This window comes from Argopecten irradians, chromosome 6 (assembly GCF_041381155.1).
Source record: "Argopecten irradians isolate NY chromosome 6, Ai_NY, whole genome shotgun sequence".
Classification (NCBI taxonomy): domain Eukaryota; kingdom Metazoa; phylum Mollusca; class Bivalvia; order Pectinida; family Pectinidae; genus Argopecten; species Argopecten irradians.
The window spans coordinates 34471655-34492128 of NC_091139.1; the positions used below are offsets into that span (position 1 = coordinate 34471655).

At 34.9% G+C, this 20474-nt stretch overlaps 1 protein-coding gene across 1 annotated transcript in view; it reads left to right on the forward strand.

Moving 5' to 3' along the window:
- Nucleotides 1–1919: 1919 nt before the first annotated feature.
- LOC138325711 (glutamate receptor ionotropic, NMDA 3A-like) overlaps nucleotides 1920–20474 on the forward strand; it is a 50713-nt gene continuing 32158 nt past the window's right edge. Inside the window, exon 1 of the mRNA XM_069271546.1 lies at nucleotides 1920–2915. Coding sequence (XP_069127647.1) covers nucleotides 2535–2915 — 381 coding nt within the window. The 5' untranslated portion in view covers nucleotides 1920–2534. The remainder of the gene's footprint in view (nucleotides 2916–20474) is intronic.

Sequence of the window (20474 nt, forward strand, 5' to 3'; positions counted from 1 at the left end):
CTTATTTCCGGAACATCCATCATTGTACCTATCCTATCCTATTTCAGTGACGTTGTATATCCTGCCTACCACTACTTTCCCTAGTTTTTCTGTCCCTCTATCCTACTTATTTCTGGACCCTTCATCATTGTACCTATCCTATCCTATTTCGGTGACGTTGTATATCCTGCCTACCACTACTTTCCCTAGTTTTTCTGTCCTACTTATTTCTGGACCATCCATCATTGTAATCACCCTATTCTATTTCAGTGACGTTGTACGATCCTGCCATGACACTACTTTCCCTAGATTTTCTGTCCTACTTTTTTCTGGACCCTCCATCATTGTACCTATCCTATCCTATTTCAGTGACGTTGTATATCCTGCCATGACACTACTTTCCCTAGTTTTTCTGTCCTTCTTATTACTGGACCATCCATCATAGTAACCACTCTATTCTATTTCAGGGACGTCGTATATGCTGCCTACCATTGCTTTTCCTTGTTTTTCTGTTCTACTAATATCTGGACCATTATTGTACAAAAACTATCCAATTACAGTGACGTAGTATCGCCTTTCATGTCACCGGTTTCCCCAGTTTTCTTATCCTACTTATTTCCATGCCACTGGTTTCGCTAGTTTTCCTGTCCTACTTATTTCCATGCCACCGGTTTCCCTAGTTTTTCTGTCCTAACTATTTCCATGCCACCGGTTTTCCTAGTTTTCCTGTCCTACTTATTTCCATGCCACCGGTTTCCCTAGTTTTCTTGTCCTACCTGTTTCCATGCTACCGGTTTTCCTAGTTTCCCTGTTCTACTTATTTCCAGACCACCGGTTTCCCTAGTTTTCTTGTCCTACTTATTTCCATGCCAACCGTTCTCTAGTTTCCCTGTCCTATTTATTTCCATGCCACCGGGTTCCCTTGTTTTCTCATCCTACTAATTTCCATGCCACCGGTTTCCCTAATTTCCCTGTCCTACTTTTCTCCAGACCACCGCTATCGCCTTTGTCCTATTCCAGTAGCGTATCGATCAGAGTCACAAACCGTCATCTTGGCATAGCAGGCAAATTTTGATGAAAATCGGCAAACGAGTGTGAAATGAAAACATGACGGAAGTTTGTTTAATATAGCGACCAGTCAATATCTATATCAGAATTTATATGAATATTCCTCAATCACGCTTGAAGGATATGCATACAGATGGAGATTAGGTCATTTCCCCATAGATATTCTGCAGTTATGACGAATCGTACATATTAGTCAATCACAGAACTCGTGGCGTTTCCGATTTAAAACTAGTCATTCCGCGTGATGTTTTTTTTTGTTTTTCTTACAGACAGCACGATGGAAGCTATTGTTGTGATAACATGTACACCCATACTTTATGTCGGGCCAAGACAGAAACCTTTGGGCAATGACTAATGGAAAATGTTCACTTACGTGAAGATAGCTATCAAAAATAATATAAACCAATCGATGAAAGGCGAATTAGTTTAAAAGCTAGGACAACTTTTCAACGTCCAGGAAAAGTACATATTGAAATTGAACCTATAGGTTATTGTATCAACTGACAGCTAATGAACAGTGAACGATGCATGAGTGCAGTGTTACGATACTATGATGAGATATCTATGATCTTCGATAAAGTAACGGATATGCACTGCGATATCTTACATTTTGCTGACATTTTTATTTGGTTCTTAAATACAATCATCTATCGATCGCTTTAATGGATTTGATGGAATGGCAAAGCTGATCTAGGCTTTCAGTATGCGATTTATTACACATATGGTCGTTGACATCTGTTGCTTCCATTCTCTGCTCATTAACGCCCATCCCTCCCGAGGGAGTTCCGAATGTATCGACCCTCGCGTTCAGCACGTGCTAGTATTCAGGTAAATTAACAGAACTCATTGTATTTGAAACACCTGCAATAGGAGCTTAGAGCATATAAAGCTATTGTGAAGAGTGTGGACAGAATCAGAAATCGTTTCAAGGATCTATGGATTGCCTCATCAATACCCAGAGTCTGGGTAAATCAGTAGAGGTCTATTTAACATGTATGAAATCTTCCAGGTCGGCTATGCAATTTATCCGAAGCTACTGATAACAGTAAAGAACCATTTTCTGTATAATGAGTCCATGCAGTTTCCACCAACAGGACTAACTGTTTAATCAACTAGCGCCAAAGTACTACCAGGAAACATATGAAGACGTTGAATCTGGAGAACTGTCAACACCATCTATTTGAATGGAACGGTTCTCAATATAAAGACACAGTTTCGAATCCAATAAGATGTATATGTGATAGAGAGATTTTAGGTATCGCGTCATTGACAACTCGAGAGCAATTCAGATGTATGTCAGAACAGTGGCGAGCAGGACCAGGGCCCTGCTAGTGTATTGCGGTACCACATACGTTGTCACTAGCGCGCAGCATGGAAGTACACATTTACTTCTTAATACTTCTTGTTCTTAACTATGTTCCAAACAAAGGGAGTTTAAGTAGAGGGTGCACTTGTACAAGCAATGGAAATAACGTGCTCCAACCAAAATGGCCCGCGATCTTTGTGGATTAACAATACCCCTGGATTACTTGTTTATTTCTTTAGTGGTTTTTGTTTGCGGTGTATGTTCCCAAATCAGAATTCTAGGAATTTGTGATCAGGAATTAGAAAGCATGTGTTACGGAACATTTCAGAGACATTTCAAGGAAAACATCTATCCAAATAGAGTGAATGTTAGCTGGAAGGTGTTCAAAGGTAGTCCTGATTATCAGGAAAACCTGAGGGGTCTCACAAGACAACCAGTGTCTGGTGTTTGGGATATAGGGATTGCCCTTGGTAATAGCTCCCTCATCAATGCAGCCACGACATTCGCAGAGTCTACACGACTTCCGCTTCTTGTTTACGACACTTCAGATGTGAAAACGCCTGTAAGTATGAGCAGTGTATTTCATCTTCCGGGAAATGTCTGTTATCATACACTTATCATTGTATATAAAATATCAACTAGATCAAAATTATTCTCTGTATTTGCCTCTGTGTCATGGTGCATGGTGACATTATTAAAGTATAATTGCAATTTGCTGCAATTGCTTATTTAAACAAATCACTTACTCGCAATAATTAATAAAAAGGTCGTATATGAAATAATGATATTTTAACATTTAAGTTCAATTCTAGATATCTTACAATAGCAACATCCATTACAACGACGAAGATAATTTATAATTTTACTTTAATTATATTTCTTCGATTGGGAAATTATATAACTTCATACAATCACTTTTGACGATTCGAATGCAAACCTATAATTGGTCTTAGAGTGAGCTTAACCATTGCACCACCCGATAACATGATATTATAATGAAACATTTTCACACCGAAAGACATTTGATGTGTCAATAAAGCATCAAATACACATTTTTACTTCAAAATAAATATATATTTAACTACTTCCGTAATTGAAATGAAACATATATTTACTTCCAATCTTAAAACAATAAATCCTTGATAGCAATATAGTTTGTTTTTGTGAAAAAAGTACAGGGCGGTGTCAGTCCACTTGCATATATCACAAAGGCATCAAACAGGAATGCAATTTGATGACAAAAGCAGAATCAATTTCTTGGTATAAAAATCTGTATGCTCTGCAAATAAGCCAAAACCAATCAATTAAATGCTGTTTAATCTGCCCTGGGGCTTGTCGATCTCAGCAAATTTAATTGAAAGAAATTTACTTTTGGACAGCAAAAATAGTTCCCAAAATATCGCTAGCAAATTAAGTGTTTTGTTGATGTGATTATAATGAGAAAAACAAATCTACATCAGTTCTGACTTTGAATCTTTGAATATTGAAATCATCTTTGGTATTAGATCTTACTTAAAGCTACTAACGAATCACTGATAAAATCTTGTTAACTCGAAATCGTTCACTCGAATATATTGTTAATTCGAAATTTTGTTGTTGATTCTGACCATTTTGTCCGTATATATTCAGTTTTACCACGATCTCTAATTAACTTCGAGTTATTTAGTATGTTGTTCTATCTACAAATTGCTATTTGCCTAACAGTGAAACCATTCCAGTTTCATTTGTGAAATATTTCTTCTAAATAATAATATTTGCAAACTAGTCATTCGGTTTTCGGACGGGGATTGGAATACAGTGACTGAAGACCATTAGCATATACACACTAACACATATCTATGCTATAATGTTGGACGACCGACTTTTGACGTATTCTGGCTAATTAATCATCCGTTCGGAATGTATCATGTGCTTCGTGGTTCTAGTGTTGTTTTGATCAATGACTCGGAGATTACTGTCTGTTAACACCTGTATGTTTTCACATTTGTCTTTATATACTTATTAATTTGTAACAGATTGACGACACGCAAATTCCAAAGAATAGATCATAAATCTATTTTCAGAATTCTTGTTTAAGAGAAAGGTAACCTGGTAGGTATTCATTACTTCACTGACAGCATAATGTAAACAAAACGCATGCGTGTACATTTCACGTCACGATGTACGCGCGATGGGGTGTGTTTTACGTCAATTTGAAAACTCGCATTCCTCGATGGAAATTCCGCTTGCTACTTGGACTCGAAGAGATAAATAGGGCCAGAAATTTATAAGAATTGCAAAAAAAAAAAAAAAAAACAAAAAAATACAAAAAAAAAAAAAAAAAAAGATAAATTATTTCGAACTTCAGTGTCCACATTAGGAAAGAGACTGTATTATCTCCACAAAATTCATACCCCTTTATGCCGAACATCTAAATAAAATCCAGAGCTCTCTGCGAAAGAAACCTATTTATACATTGGATTATAACTAGGATAACAATTAACGTTTCTCCACATTTACCAATGTTTATTCTTAGTTTAATTTAATGTTTTGACAACATTATATGAAAACCCAAGCGTCATCATAATCCGGTGTCTATGTGTGGTTTCCTTCATTTATCATTTGACAATGGCTTTGTTATTTTAATATTGCATATGCCTATTATGCTATACGTCTTATTTGGTAATTATTTTAGTGTATTGTCACTATATTATAACCCAGGTTCGAAATTAAGCTACTTCAACGTGGCCAACCAAGGATATCCAATAGACTCCCTAAATAAACGATCTCATCACAAACATACACGGGTTGCCATTCTAAACTAACATTAGCTAATGCTAGGAACTAACACAATAAATTACTAAATGGTGTCTTACTGGACACATGCAAAACGACTCGGCTTCTACATTGCCAAAGATAATTGATTATGTAATTGATAATTTCATTTAAATTTCGAATTGCAAAGATGTCGACAAAAGCTAAATAACATTTTCCTTCGCCAACGAAGAAATTTTACGACTGTGTTTATGATCAATCATGGTATTTTCACATGCAATTGGTCATATTGAATGTGTTAATTTGTATTGGCACGATAATTGGAATGATTTCAGAGTAAATAATTTATCTTTTCGATCAATATTGGCTATTGTTAATGAGACTCAAATGTTGGCTAGATTTAGTTATTTGTGTTTTTGATGGTTTGATGTAGCTACTAGTAAAATGGTAATGTTTGAAACTTTCAGTCTTTTAGTCGCTTCGAAGTTGTAGACACAAAAATATAAAGACAAACAGTTTAATTACAATACACATGTATGCCACATACGACTGCTGGTAATGATATAAGCGGCCTAGCTTGTTGATTTGGATAAATGTTCGGTCAAACGGTCACAATATGTGTAAATTGTGTTAGAACCACAAAATGATTACGTTTACTATAATCTGGTATGATACCACCTAAATGCAATTTAACTGTTTTTCCTTCTCCTGACCTCTTCTTAGTTTTCATTTTGTATGTTGATACGCGCTGGTCAATAGTGTAAATATTCCTTGCTACCGTTTATAGCCAGTATGTACACACCATTAGGATAGATCAACACCTCACTTAGTATTTATCTTAGAGCAGTTCCGTGTCAAAGGATTTCACATAATGATGGGCTATTGGTACAAATTCACTTTCACAAGTCACAATCTCATATTGAAATCAGGAACTGACGAATGTTGCCTATATAACGAAATAACAATGAATACTGTAGTTATTAAGTTAGATGCTATATAATAATAATTATTTTTCCACTTTTTGATAACATTCTTTTTTTTTCTTTTAAAAGCATTCCATTGTGGTTTGACATGAGAATACTAATTCCAAGTTAAGAAAACTACGTTGTCTTTTCTGAACCTATCAAACCTGTTAGTACATGTATCTATGAAATATGGAATGGTGTCCCCCCAGAGCTCGCAGTGCTCTATACACCGCTAGTAAATACTTATTAAAGAGTTGTTATAATCAAAGTCCACGGGACCGGAATTGATTATTGCCCATAGTACTGTACTTATATCCGGATAAATATTGATATAGCACTGTAAATATGCCATGTCCATTGCAAGTTATCAATAATCTGTCGTTTTTATGTAAATTCAACGAAATCTCAGATAAATTAAGATTAGAAGATTAACATGCAAACATACGAAATGGGATATATGTGTGATTACACAAGTATATCATGTTCTCGCTCGATTGATGAAGATCAATTCAGACTTTTTTTTAGTACAAAGCGTAAGTTCCAAATGTTTTGTTCGCTCTCGGAATACCCTCTAAACGCTTTGTAAATAAAAGGCGTTTGATTGATTCAGCAGAAAGTGAAATTTACGCTGACAAGAACGTATAATTTCACTCGACCTTTACTCTGATTAGTTGATCCCAAGAGAGTTCCCATTGATTCCCTGGTTTCATTACTAAAAACTGACAAAGCAATGAGGCGATATCGTCTATCAGGGATAAAACAGAAACGAAGATAGGGGTCAGAGGTCAGATTGTTCGTCAGCGTGGGGCCGGTCTTTTCTTCAATTAAGATGGTCCGATAGAGAACTTGATGGATACTAATGGACACGGGGAACCATTTGGAGACGCCGGGTCAGTCAGAGAAGTGATTTAGGCCACCGATATGCCGTCATACAGGATGTCTGTTTCGTGATTTGTATAATTTTTCGTGCGTTCTATTTTTATTTTTAGAAGCAGTGACCCATTAACATTTCAACCGAATACACAAAAAGTTGAGGCTGATATATACAAATGCAGTATAGAATCAACAGTCTTTCTCCTGATCTCAGCGAAACTTTTAAGTATTCCAAACCTCAGCTTAAATCACCATTACAACGATATCATGAAAATATCACTTTAAATCAAAGCATGTTGTAGTGCCTGATAACATATATTCATTATAAACATAAAGGTATTCTTAGAAAAAAAAGAATCGCCTAACGTTTTATTCAAAGAGTTAAAGTGGAGTCGCAATCGTTGCAGAGGTGAAAGTAGAGTTTAACAACAATTTGATGTAGTCTCCTATGGGAGGATATAGATACAACTAGTAATCTGTATTCCTTATTAGTACCAGGCGTTATGGGAGTACGGTGCCGGGTTCACCTTGGTCAGTATAGAGTGACTTAATGAGATGTTATTGTTGATATAAGAGAGCATTATAGTATTGCGCTGTTACAGGGCAGTCTGTCGACAAGATGACACAGTTGACAGTTGTTGCATATGGTATTTTACTTAATTTGGTTAGTTTTGAAAATTCATAAAAATAGACGCTATGGCTATTGTTTTCCATACTTTAGAAAACATAGATGGCTGCGTGTCAAGACGAGTTTTTAATTGTGATAAATGACACGCCCTGAGGTGAAATACCATTCGCAAAAATTGCATAAAGAACAAACTATTAAGTCAGACGTTGATTTTCCCAAGACATACAGACTTTATATAAAACAGAATCACAAAATAAAAGGTGGATTTGTTGTCACTTCATGAGTGAGTTTATCGATCTGTAATTAAGGATACCCGCCATTAAACATTGGATCTCTTGATAGGTAGTTTTTAAAGTGAGTTTGTCAGCAAATTTAAATTAATCCTTTAGATTGATAATTAGATAATATTACGTATTGATGAAGTTTTGATGATAAAACACATAGTCCGAATATATACAACTAGTAATTTGTATTCTATATTAGCTTCAGGTGTTATGGGAGTACATTTGTTGAATAGGCATTTATGCTTCAGAAGTAAAATACCACTCGGTATCCTACTAAACCTTGTAAATTCATCTAGCCATGCATTACTTTCACCTTTAATGCCTAACGTTATATAAATACGTGTGGTATAAAGTTGGCATAACAATTAAGGGAATTCAAAACCCTTAGCAGTGTACATTATTCACGTATGTGTACATTAGTCACGTATGTACATTATTCACGTACAATGTATGTGTACATTATTCACGTATGTGTAATAATACGATGAAGATAGGCGTTGTTTAATTATTAACCATGATAATTAATCAACGTAAAGCGTGCAGTTAAATCAGCGTAATTGATTTAATAATTCTACTGTGATTATTTTTCTAACTGAAAGTTTTCTGTAAACAAGAAAAAAAAACAACAAAAAAACACTAAGCTAATTTCACATGCTTCGTCCTACCAATAGTGGCATTTGGCCAAAACTTTCATGTACACACGCCGGCGTGTTACTTTAATTTGATATTGAATTTTGCTCCTAATTGATTAAATTACGGGGTGCTGTGTTGAGTTATCTGCCCTCAAGCAGTGCGACAAGAATCTGACTCATTTATTTACCGTATATCTGCATGCAAATATGTTACTGGTTCAGACAAATTCAAATGTTCGTCAAATAAACACTGTTAACTTGTTTATTTTGGCAAGCTTGCGGACCAAACATATATCTAAAAATGTTAGATTAACGTTCTACAACGCTCATTTCTGTTTCTGAAAACATAGTGAACCAAAATGATTAGCATGGTAAAGTGAGATGTTTTCGACATAAATGAAAGTGCAACGAATCATTACCGAGTACAACACCTCGTGATGTATGATAAATGGGATTCATGTATTTGTGATAATATCGTTTAGGTTTAACTTTACTTTTCTTCATTCTTATTGAAACATTTAGGGTATTATTTTTGAGCTTTAGAAATCCGGAACATTTCTGTCGGTATAATGTTGGGCATACTTTAATTTCACTTTGCTGATTAATTTGCATTTGATCAAAAATGTGAAAATTGCAATTAATCTTTACATGTTAATGTAGAGAAAACTACTATAAAAACTATAAAAAGTTTTGTATTCTTTTTGCTGACGATTTCAATAATAGAATATGTGTGATGTTTGTTTATGCAAAATAACTAAAATAGAAAGAAATTCGTGATGCAATCGGCATGATAAATGGTATTTCAGAATGTCTTGTTTTATGCTGTGAAGCAAAATTGAGAGGTCTTTCTTGAGATACCTGTGAAGTCTGAAATTGACACTTCTCTTTGACTCATCATACAGATGAAACAGGAAACACAAATAATGCATAAATGGCATTAACAGTTTGTGACGTTTGTAACATATACAATCGTGTCATATGTCGATCTATATAGCTTGTTTACCGCGAGTGTCAGATATCAAATACCATTCGTGCCATCCGAAATACTATACGTTATGAGAAGCTGTTTATGATATTTGATCACCAGAATAATTTATTTCAAATTGTTCGGTCATTCCATTAAATAATTCATTTCGTCATCACATAACCCATACAAGTCAAACGACCGGTAAAAACAATGTGTGGGAGACAACATTGGTATATTCGTATAATATGCATATCAATAGACCTAACATTAGTAGTTGTCCTTCACACCGCACTCGCTACAGGACAGGTAAACGCCACAGGGCATAAGCATTTGCACCCATTACAGTAGGTATTCTGATAAAAATAATATGCACGTGAGCACGACCTCGTGCTCGGTAGATCTAACAACCTGTTTATAAGTTATAATTAGATGATGTTTTACTCAACGCTTACTTACCAGATGTTTATCAAGTTAACTCGTGTCTCCTCATGGTCCAGACATAGAGGAGATAATGAGATCATCCTCTTAATTCGTATCACATTTTCATGTGGAATGTAGTAAAAATCGGAAAAAAGTAAACTTTTTGTAAACATATTAACCTAAAATAGGTCTCAAACGCGATAGAGAAATACTACTTTAAATGCTAACCAAGGTAAATTCCCGAAAGATTATCACCGAGAATTTATATCGTCCACAATTCGTACACAATTGTACATTGAAAGATATTTCGATTTAATTTTAAATGCGCGAAACTTAATCTCTGTAGCTACGAAATAAAGTTGGTTAATGGTATTTTTTTCTATTATGTATCTATATTCATGCGCCACAAGAATACAACACAAACTATTGTGTAAAACTGTTACATGATATAAAACTAGATATCTGTACGTAAATCATGAATTACTTATTTCACTTCAATTAAATTATTATGGTTAGAATCCAACATACTCAATAAGCAATAACAAAAAACAAATGCCACTCATCCCTTTGGGTAATAGGTTGATAAGCCGACATTTGTAGAGCACATCTTTCTGCTTCATTTTCTACTTGCCACTACATGTGCGATAAAGTAGACTAGCATGATGGTTCGAGTACGTTCTGTTAAAATCATCCTCTTTTCAATAGGTCGAATGGTCTCCTATATCCTCTGATACAAAACCAGATTATTGAAAATGATGAAAGATTTCTAGGATATTGTTAATTAACTTCACTTCTATATGAGAGGAAACGACATGGTGTAACTTAACTTAAACATATTTCAACTAACCAATGTCATTTTGATAAGCGTTGTCATATCTATGGCACTTTTTTTTCGCGGAGAGATCAATTTATAAATAAACGAATCAAATGATGACTGCTAAGATGCTAAGAACACTTAGAAGCATTTCACTTAACACGTTCATGTTTGTAATAATATCATGCTTTGTTGAACGTGCAGGACTTTATTGACAGTAAACTCACCGTGAAAACCCTAAACTATTTCTACTTTCTACTCGCCAAATAGCCGTTATTCATGACAATGTTAAACTATGAAAAATTCTTTTGAACGGAACCTCAACCAGTGGATTCAAATCGTTCTCGCCAAGAACGAACGATGATTTAATATTGTGAAAAAGGTTGATTATAAGAAAAAAGGAAGGTTTCAAATGCAGTCGCCAAATATTTTTCAAATGTGGATATTCACGATCGAAACCTCTCAGTATATATACACCATATAGTGTACATCAACTTTTTCGGGCTTCTTTATTTCGCATTTTCATGCTCTACGACCTTTACACCATGATTTATTTTTGCGATTTGTAGGTAAAATGCTCTATTGTACATGTACTTATAGCTAATTATGTTTTGTGGCGATTTCGCTAAGCAAAAAAAAAAACAAAAACAAAAACAACAAAAAAAACTAAAAAAACAAAAAACAAAAAAACCCATGAAATTATTTTGGGGCACAGTAATGCTTTTATGACCGACGAGCGTATATAACTGGAATACGTCCTTCAGTGACGTTGGTAGTACCTCACGCCATGTCAACGGGTAAGAATTCAAAAGCTCGCAAAAAATCGATTCACATCATTATAATGTCCATCTCTGATGTTTCTTAAGAAGTTATATTCACGAAATGTTTTATGTTTGTCTATATGCTAATAGGGCACGTCCATGGGGAATCTTTCTGATAGGTCCCAGTTTTACGATCACAGTTGACAGTTGCCTTAGTATCCGGGCATAATGAGTCACGAACTCTGATCAGTCCAATATCTAATGGACCAGTTTGATTAGATGTCCCAGGAGAAGCTAATTTACAATTATATCTGTAACTGCCATCAAACTGACCGTTTAGACATGGCCGAATTTGGCCGGAATGAATTAAGTGCCAGTCTGAGTAGTTCTATAGCAGCAAGTGTTGTGACCGAAGACAATACCCTTAATCGTGAGGATACTACAAAATTATTGACATAAATTGAAATAAATACACGAGTACAACTCCTTATCATAGAAACGTCACAGACACATGACGTCATTCATGGTAATAAACATTATGCCTTGACCGCTTCGTTAAACCATTGAGGTAACTATTTTTTTAATTTCATCGGGGTATGAAAGAAATTTTGTTTGCAAACTGTGAGAATCCGCTACGCAAAATACTGATATTTCTTTTTTCTTATTTAAATTGAATCATTGATAGACTATTTGCTATATTTTGAAACTAACATTAAGGAATGCTGATAGCATATTAGTTTGCGTTTACGAATATATATATATTTTTCCAAATTATAAAAAAATAAAACAAAAGAAAAACTGTATGGAAAACCAAGATATGATAAATTCAAAAATAGCATCACTAAAAATATATATTTTGACAAATTAAACCTGCACTATTCCAAACAGATAGCGCAAACACAGTAGAACTGATTTTAAAGGAGTGCTTTTGAAATAATCCAGGTAGTTGGTATACTTATCTATAATCTTTGACATCTGAATATTATTTATTAAGATCTAAATGTGGGGAAATCTTTTCATGGTCAGACGAACAACTGAAATACAGCAGTAAATTGAATTGCATCCAGTAAAAATCATTTCTTTACTTCTGTACACTTGAATGTTCTATCTAACATTTATGTCGATGTTTCGCGAATCGTAAATCATCCGTTATAGCATACCGAATTAATAACTCAGTTGTTTACAAATACCTTTTGTCTACTAATAGAAGTCAATATACCAATATACCGCATTTTCCAAAACACAAGCATTCAAAATCATGTAATATACCATCAAAAAGGGCTGCCTAAAAGAATAGCTATGAAATGCATGCTCAGAACAAAAAGATGGCTAAGTTTGTTGTGATCACTATATTTAACACAAGGTCGCCTACTTAAAAGTGTACATAACTTTATCACCATGATTCATGACATAACGCCTCATGCAACTTGGTTTTATGGACTATATAAAAGACCACGCCAGATAAAACAAAGCTGATAAAACAAAAGATAAAAAGACCTTCTGCTAATTGTTCTTATCAGTAACACAACGCTTATCGCCTGCATAAATAATGTCGTTTGATGCCCCGTGTGTTTTACCAGCAAATGGAAGAAATGTCAGACAATGTATTATGGGTCGATGTAGTTCTAGTCTTCTCATGACATTGTAATACGCTCTTATTGGTAATGCATATGTATTGAGCGCGTATTGCCTGTAATTTACTGTAAAACACTATTTAGATACGATTGCAGTTGATAAGCATCGCTCTAAATATCTCAAGTACAATGCATGATCTCTTTGTCTGTTTTCCGGAAGTCATTTGGTCAATGGATTGGAAACTCATTGTAACCATGGAAACAATGACCTCCATCGCATTCCTTGGTATGGACCGGAATAAAGAAAGTATTAATTCACATAAATGATATGATGACTTTGCATTTGCGCCGCGAATCCGCTTTTGATTATAAAAACTGAGAGCAAACAATCCCGATATACAAAAATGTACATGTGATTGGTTCATCACAACTAGGTCATTTGTTCGTGTGAACAAAAATGTTGTCTTACTAATGCTAGTCTCGATAACAGAGATACGATCATTTCAATGCAGTACAGTGTAAGTAACATCAAAGGTTTCGAAACATCGCCTTTTCGTGCATTTTGCCCCAAATATAACATTGCTATTTCGAGTTAGTTATTTGTTGTTAAACGTACTTCTTGACAATGAATAGAAAAATGATAATAAAGACATAGGCCACCTCTATGCCTTGATCAAGTTTTAAACACACATTGATAGTACTAGTACATTGAACCCAAGTTAAACATGGACTGCAGGCATCAAGGGTGATGCAAACCATAGTGAAATATCAACAGGTATCAAAACCACATAATATTTTGCTAATAAGGTTTCACAAATATCACAATTCCAATATTATTTATTTCCGGCGATTTTCATGTACATATGTACTTTTATGTTGATAAATTACCTTTATGAAAAGAACTTCTCACTTATTTAAATGATAGTTGCCGAATTATTGTTTCAATTGCAAAGAGGAAAATATCGATGTTTTTTTAATTCTGTAAACATCGATGTTCTCCTTTGTATATTTATTTTCGGTTTAACGTTATATTAACAGATATAGCATACCATTCTCGAAATAAAAGTGAAGAATTCAGTCAAGATGTAAGTTTTACTCCTTATGTAACTGACGTGAAACACTTTGACTTACATCTGTTTTTGACTTAAGTTTGTATCAAGAAATCAGGTTCAGGTTTATAGGAAGAGGGAAACCGAAGAATTTTAATTGACCATCGGTCAGTATTAGTCAACATTCGCAAATGGGATTCGAATTTGCAGTCCAGACTAAGAGTCTTTGTGGTAATATGTCAGAACCTCTTAACTACTCGGTCACCCTCCATAGCTGCATCTGGCACATTGTAATTATAATCGAAAAGCAGCATTGTTGGTGTACATCGTTAAGCGTCACATAAACACTGAATAGGTTCATTGTTTAGACATTGTGTATACTTGGTAACCATAGTCATAGGTTACTATTGTTTAGACATTGTGTATACTTGGTAACCATAGTCATAGGTTACTATAGTGAATGGTGTTTATATTTTCTGTCTACGGAATCAGAATAGTTCTCTGTGGTCATAGACAAGACACTTCGTGCCTCCCATACTTGACAGAGATACCCCGCGGTTACTAGGAAAGATAACTATTTCTCCCACCATCCACTGATTTGTCATCGGTTTTAGCTGTGGGAGATTTCTCTGTCAACCCCTAGGCTATGACAGATTGCGCACGCTAACCTTTGGAACCCGAAGACAATTACGTGACGTCATGACTTCATGCGGTGTGACCGTGACGTGCATTATCAGTGGCGTCATCAATATTGACGTACAGACGATGGAACCATGCTCATGTCCCAGTGAAATTGCTTCTGTTAGGCTATTATCTCTCCTTTTTTCTTTTGTATGTGGGAGAAAAAGAATCATTCCCTACCTTTGAGGGAGTGACAACAAAAGCACAACCCTCGGGGGAATTCCTGAATGTCCAACCTTCGGCAAGCCTCGGAATTGCACCTAGGGTTGTGATTTTGTTGTCACACCCTCTAGGTAGGGAACAAATTAGTAGTCTTTTCCCGGGGTAAGGAAAAGACAGCTCACACGCGTTAGACAATGACGTGACGTCATCATTACATGCGGGGACTATTGTCGGCGAAGTCATTTTTGACCCAGTGTGACGATCCTATGATGGCGCCGCTTTTGAAATGTTTCTATATGACTGCATTTCCATCATGTTTCATTAAAGTATAGGAGAAAAAGAATCTTACATGTGTCAAGCCTTGGTTGATCATCCAAAATCTTACATATTCACCTGACAGACCCATGTAAGATCCTATCAATCTTTTACTGTAGTTTAATTTTCGTCTGTCCATCCATTTGTCTGTCCTTCCACATGAAATTTGCCAGCGCATTCTTGACTTCAATCAAACTGTTTTAAAATGTTAGAATAGCCACGGCTACTATATGTAGAAGAAACAATGTCAGCGTTTTTACTTCTTCAGTTCTTCACAGTCTATATCACAATATCTGAAGATCACTATTCCAAATGTTTTATGAAAACAAAACGTGGCAGGGGTCTTGAGTTACTTCAGCACTACTGAGTATGTGAGTTTATTGTACACCTATATTCAGCCTTATTATATATAGTTTTAATGTTAGTCAGAATTTTATTAAATAATTAATCGCCTCTATAGTCAGGTCATCATTTACATTTGTATACATTATTTCATACGGCGTAAGATAAATAATATAGGACAGAAACATCCTAATTTAGAAAGTTATATCGTGTAAATGATGAGGTACTTTCTTTTAGTCAAACGAATCAGCGACGAGTATAGTTAATGAAAACTAAATAAGTTCATGTTGTAGTTTATATCCCTATGAGGCTATTACTAATGGTACATGTTTGTGTAACGATAATACAGAAACTACAATAATGGTTTCTCCCCATAATTGACACTCCCTTGAATAAGATACTTCCGGTTTATGATGTCATCAATTTTTGTGTATACCATGTTCTTGTTATGATGGAGAATGAATACAGTCAAGCTAATAAGTGTGTTGGGTTTATGTCGATCACAAACATCATGAATGACGTTACAGTTTGTATCTTCTGTATGTTTGAGAAGGCAACATTACAGTGGAACTTGCTTATAATGAAGTCCTTTGGGAATAGAAATTAAAACAAATCCAATATAAAGTAACATTACCAAGGTAAAAGCACAATTAATACGTCGGACCAGAGTTTATAATTAGTTCCTAATTCAGCATTATTTCAGCATTAAATATAACAGTTTTTTTAATTAATTGGGTTCAATTGTACATGTAAATGGACGGCTTGAGTGTTTTAGAGTGGAAACAAATTCTTAAAATATTTTGATAATATTCATTGAGAACATCTTTTGTAACTTCCATGCTAGATTAACAAAAAACATCCCAAAAATGTTTATGAATTAATCATTTTCTCTTTGGTCCTTTGAATCGCTATGGCCTCGATTTCTCGAAACAGAAGCTGTTTACGTTGTTTGAATAAATGACTTATTCAGAGCATGTCAGTATATCTCCATAGAATACGAGTATGGGTAAAAGTGCATCAAAACCCCATTTTATGTTGTGTTTGATTCATTGATCTGCAGGGTAAATTTATTTTTTGTGTCCCGCTTTGGCTCCTATGGGGATAAGAGTCCAAAGAGAACCATTGTCTCGTATTTACAACTACATGTCTAAGACTAGTCTTAATGGCTTTAGAAGCATCAATCAAATCTGTAAAGTCACTCCCGAATGTGTGTTTTGTAAGTGATTTTGGAGATGTTTTCCAGGAATTTGGCAAGGAATTCTGTTTCGATAAATCAGCATGGGCAACGCCAAAGGTATGGTGTGCTTTCGCGGACATAAAACATCCCCCTGTTGCATACTGCTCACAATAAGATGATTTTTTATAGTAATTACGAAACATCAAACTGTTGAACAAAGTAGTCAAGCAAGTATATCGAAATGTCGCACTTGACATGAAAGGATTTCGTGAATAATTAACAATGACTATTTCCACACCCTTGTATAATGACATGGTTGTTATAAATACAACATTTCCGTTAAACAAATGATAATATAGAAGAAGTTGTTTTATTTGTTATAAAATATGAAATAGCTTTGTCATGGCATACGTTTGTCGCTTATCAATAGACAAACTATATGTTGGTACGTCGTCGGAAACCCACGAGTCATCACTCTATAGAGCATCGTTTGTGACCGATGAATCGAGTGGTCATACTTTATATTTGTAATCAAATGTAATCTGCGCCAATACTAGGTAAATGATTATTATATGTTGATGGAAATACAGATTCTATGATAAGCAAAACTAAATATTTGTCGGTCTGTCTTAAAGATAAAAATACACATCGTTTTTCATAGGTTATAATGTTAACATTTACCAGGTACTGTCCAGGTTAAATGGCGTTTTCGCATGGAGGCCTTGATACTGATGATACTGATTTCGCTGAAGGAAGTCTCATACACCTGTGAATATAAAATAAAAAATAACATCCTACTAATTATCTATGTATGATTTGCCATTTTGTAGAAATTTCCGCACCAAACATTGACTTAAATTTACCTAAAATTACACTCTTGATTATCTTAAAGTGACAACGCATTTATATAAACATTTATAAAAAAATGGTGATTATTTCTAAATATCCATCCAGCAGGTTTCGTACCATCAACCTCTTTTTGAATTTATCTGCTCCAAAAGGCATTCGCTGAAATCTATTTTTAGTTTGATTCTGCGGTCCCTTTAAGACTATGTAAGGTTAAATTTAAGATTAAGAAACAAATCTATCAGATGCATGGCAAACATGCATTCCTATGTCTAAACGCCAAATTAACGACACGAGTTTGTCCCAAAACGAACGCCAAATTAACGACACGAGTTTGTCCCAAAAGGAACGCTAAATTAACGACACGAGTTTGTCCCAAAACGAACGCCAAATTAACGACACGAGTTTGTCCCAAAACGAACGCCAAATTAACGACACGAGTTTGTCCCAAAACGAACGCCAAATTAACGACACGAGTTTGTCCCAAAACGAACGCCAAATTAACGACACGAGTTTGTCCCAAAACGAACGCTAAATTAACGACACGAGTTTGTCCCAAAACGAACGCCAAATTAACGACACGAGTTTGTCCCAAAACGACCGTAAACGACGCTGCCAAAACAAATAGTCCTTTCTGGGTGACAGCCAAAACGAGGCTCGAAGCAGCAATTCACGACAGTGCAGGATCGCACATTGATCTCATTGTTATTCTTCAATTTTTTTAACCAATATGCTATTCGACTTAAAATTGTCCTTAGGTTTTGAACCAGAAAAGAAAATCTTTCGGGATTAGGTATTAATAAAATAATTTTTCTTGGTGTTCAAGCTCCCTATGACATTTAGATTTATCGATTGTCAAATAAACATTGTCATAGTAATCAGAAGTCTACTGACGTTGGTACCGACTAATACTATTACAATCGGATAAGAAACCTATCCTTTGGGCGTATGTGACAGTTTCTACTTAAGTAAAAAGTTCCATCTTCATAGCTTTACCTTTCTAAAACGTTAACATCGAGCAGGTATAGCTATATACGTATTAATTATGGACCTTTAGTCTATATCATACCACCCTGGTAGACATGTAATGATCAATGAGGGCGTAACCCGAGGTCAGTATTGTTTTTTTGGATTCTACCAGAACGGTATTAACATTTATTGAACATAATCAAAGGTATTATTTTTCATATTATCAATTTATTTTCTTTGACAAATGTCAAATGGATTATCAATTCTGCATGTTAATTGCAAAAAAACCACAATGATCCTATGGCGTTATTATTATTCTGTAGAATATTTTTCAAGATCTTTGAAAATTGACAGCCAATGGCTAAAATTGTCTGAATTAGATGACACGCAAATGTTTTTTCAAATATACAGAACTCATTTAATGACTAACATAAGTGCTGCCTTTACCATGCATGTGACAGCGCAGTGTGTTCAATAATAGCAAGTTCAGGGGGTTGACATTTATTTATATATTCTCGATGATTAATTGATATTATTTTTTTGTCCCTGCTGAACTTATAGTAAAGATTGAACTTTATATTCTCCATTTATGGAGTACCTGTCTCCCATCAATTCACGATGGTCTAATACACTATAAACTAATTATGTAATGTTATAAATTCAATTAAAAGAAATCGACGGCTGTTATCGTTGCATTGGCCCCTGCCTGACAACACAAGTTTTTCAACAGTACTATTCCGCACATATAAACTTTTTCCTGTGTCGACTCCGGCCCACGACAGTTATACGATAAGTTTCAGGAAACTGTTCTGAAGTTTTTAAGTAAAATATTAATATCAATCGTTGCTCTCTAACTTTGGTGTTATAATTTCTTATATATATTTGATATTTCATATCCGAGTTATGAGTCATTGTATAACTTACTTTGTAAACTGAGTACATCATCAATTGTCATTTGTCTTTTTTGTATTTCTTGATTTCGGCAATGTCCCTGTAATAATGTATTAAAACACACACACACCCTAACACATACTCTCACACACACTTGCATACACGCCTTCAACCAATGTTTGTGTTGTAATTCCTTACACAGACACACAAGATATTATGCGTTTCAGTCGTCAGTACCGTTCGTGATATTGTGGTGCTTTCAGCGCTGACTTGCCATATTCGACATTACAAAGCGAACGCCGCTTTTCGTAGTCGCTATGACTGATATGATCACTGCCTATCGACAAGATTGATCCGGATGAAGACGAGTCTAACGGTATTTGATGACCATCTGATACTGGTTGGTAGATATCTATCACTTTCTGACCACACAACCGAAGTATTCTGTCGGTGTATAATACCAGAGTTGTCTCCCTTGCGGAATGGTATCGATTGTGACGTCATTACTTTTTTTTACCGAAACCCGAAAGTCAAGTTTTCCCTGAAGTAAAATGTTAAAAATAAACTCTGCGTTTTACTGATTTTATTTGTCCGTCTATATTTGGTAATTAACAAGTACTGTTGTTGCTTTCAACAGTGCTCCACCCTATCTTAATTGGTAATTGAAAGATTTTTAACTATATGCATATTACAGAGTTATCGTTCTTTGCGGGAAGGTAATGATTGTGATGTCATATTTTTAGGGGAAAACGACGTGAATTGCGCCACACAAAATAATGACATCATAGTGGATACCTTCCTGTAAGGGGCACAACTCTGTAAGGGCAAAAATGGAATAGACAGAGAGATTAGTAAAATAAGTTAAGTCAAGATCTATATTGGTGAAGTTATTCGTGATTTTCAATATAAGGATTTTGATGAAAATAAAATGTTTTTTTATTAATTTTTCTTATTCATATTCTGTACTTTTTCAATATTGTAAAGGTTTTCTTCACAATATAAAGGTGATAAAATATA